The 2349-nt window shown below is 63.1% G+C and overlaps 1 protein-coding gene across 1 annotated transcript; it reads left to right on the top strand.

The window, feature by feature from the left end:
- Positions 1–6: 6 nt before the first annotated feature.
- LOC110391377 (transcription factor RelB homolog) lies at positions 7–2020 on the top strand (the record flags this gene model as incomplete). Its single annotated transcript, XM_021383210.1, is given in 4 exon segments — positions 7–100; positions 715–872; positions 1694–1785; positions 1889–2020. Coding segments are annotated over 4 exon segments (454 nt in total), but the record flags the coding sequence as incomplete, so codon positions are not given.
- Positions 2021–2349: the final 329 nt, after the last annotated feature.

The raw sequence follows: 2349 nt of genomic DNA, 5'->3' as shown, positions 1-2349 counted from the left end.
GGTCCTATGGGGTCGAGGGAGTGAGGAAATGGGGAGAGGGTTTGGGGGGGTCCTGGGGGAGAGCAGCACCGAGGCCAGCAAGACCCTCCCCATTGTTGAGGTGGGGGTATGGAGGGGGGCTATGGGGTCCTGGGGGGAGCCCTGCCCCCATCTACCCCCATCTGTCTACCACAGTGGTGGCCACCGTGTTGCTAGGCCCCATCTCCCATTTTGGGCCCCAAATCTCCAATTTTCGGGGTCCTGTCCCCCCCCCCCCAAAGTCGGGGGACCCCCATGTTGACCCCCTCTGTCCCCTCTGTCCCATTCTGTCCTGTTTGTCCCACCTGAGGCCCACAGATCCATCTGGTTTCCATGGTTACCAATCATCCCAATGGTGGCCGCCATGTTGCTAGGCCTCATCTCTCATTTTTGGCCCCAGATCTCCCATTTTGGGGTCTTGACACCCTCCTGCTGCCACCCCAAAGTTGGGAGACCCCCATGTTGACTCCTTTTGTCCCCACTGTCCTCTCTTGTCCCCTGTGTCCCAGATAAGTCCCACAAATCCCTATGATTTCCATGGTCACCAATCATCCCAACGGTGGCCGCCACGTCGCTAGGCCTCATCTCCCATTTTTGGCCCCAGGTCTCCCATTTTTGGGGTCCTGACCCCCCCACAGTGCCCCCCCAAAGTTGGGACACCTGCATGCTGACCCCCCCCCCTATGTTCCCCCCAAGCTGCTGAACTGCCAGGCCATCCCCGAGGTGCAGGTGACGGCGTGCTTGGTGTGGAAGGACTGGCCGCACCGCGTGCACCCGCACGGCCTGGTGGGCAAGGACTGCAGCAACGGCCTCTGCCAGGTGCGGCTGCAGCCCCAAGCCAACCCCAGGCACAGGTGGGTGCCCGGAGCCACACTGGGCCCAGTGCCCCGTCCCAGCACCATACTGGCCCCATTTCCCACCCCCAGTGCCCTACTGGTCCCACTTCCCAGTCCCAGTGCCCGATCCCAGTGCCCTACTGGTCCCATTTGCCACTCCCAGTGCCCACTCTCTACTGATCCTATCTCCTACTCCCAGTGCCCTACTGATCCTACTTCCTACCCCCAGTGCCCTACTGGCCCCACATCCCAGTCCCAGTGCCCATTCCCAGCGCCCCACTGGTCCCACTTCCCACCCCCACTGCCCTACTGGCCCCAAATCCCAGTCCCAGTGCCTGAGCCCAGCACCCTACTGGTCCCAGTGCCCACTCCCAGTGCCCTACTGGTCCCACTTCCCAGTCCCAGTGCCCGATCCCAGTGCCTGTGCTGTTCCTGGTTCCCGGTGCCGGTACTCAGTTCCAGTGCCCACACTGGTCCCAGTGCCCATTCCAGGTGCCTCTAGTGGACCCTGTGCCCACAGTGGTCCCAGTGCCCATAGTGGTTCCAGTTCCTACTTCCAGTTTGGTCTTAGTGCCCAATCCCAGTCCGGATACTGGTCCCAGTGCCCACTCCCAGCGCCCTACTGGTCCCAGTGCCCACTCCCAGTGCCCCACTGGTCCCACTTCCCAGTCCCAGTGCCTGATCCCAGTGCCTGTACTGGTCCTGGTTCCCAGTGCCAGTACTCATTTCCAGTGCCCACAAACACATTGGATCTATGGGGCTGGGTGTGTGGGGCAGTCGGTGTGTGTGGGGGGTGTGGGTCAATATGTGGGGCGGGGTCTCACCCCCCCCCCCATCAGCTTCAGCAACCTGGGGATCCAGTGCGTGAAGAAGAAGGAGATCGAGGCGGCCATCGAGAAGAAGCTACAGTTGGGCATCGACCCCTTCAAAGGTGGGGGGAGGGGGAGGGATCTTATGGGGCTGGGGGGGTTCCCCTGCCCCATAGCGGGGTGCTGACCCCCCCCCCCCAAATTGGGGGACCCACCCCCCCGCAGCCGGCTCGCTGAAGAACCACCAGGAGGTGGACATGAACGTGGTGAGGATCTGCTTCCAAGCGTCGTACCGTGACCGCAGCGGCAGGACCAGGCAGCTCAGCCCCGTGCTGTCCGAGCCCATCTTCGACAAGAGTAGGCAACTGGGAGCACTGGGAGCACTGGGAGGGGGGCACTGGGAGGAGATTTGGGGGTCTGGGGTCACCCATGTGCTGTGGGGTGTGGGGCTGAGGGATGTGGGGCAGCTCAGCCCAGTGCTGTCAGAACCCGTCTTTGATAAGAGTAGGGAACTGGGAGCACTGGGAGCACTGGGAGGGTGGTAGGGGATGCGGTGGAGGGGAACTGGGCGGACTGGGAGCACTGGGAGGAGGAGGGCTGGGGGTTGGTGGGTTGGGGGGAGGGGTGTGGGGCCGGTGCTCGAGTCCCAGTGCCCATACTGGTTCCCAGTGCCCAATCCCAGTGCC

This window comes from Numida meleagris, unplaced genomic scaffold (assembly GCF_002078875.1).
Source record: "Numida meleagris isolate 19003 breed g44 Domestic line unplaced genomic scaffold, NumMel1.0 unplaced_Scaffold356, whole genome shotgun sequence".
NCBI lineage: Eukaryota > Metazoa > Chordata > Aves > Galliformes > Numididae > Numida > Numida meleagris.
This window is presented reverse-complemented; position numbering and strand designations above follow the sequence as displayed.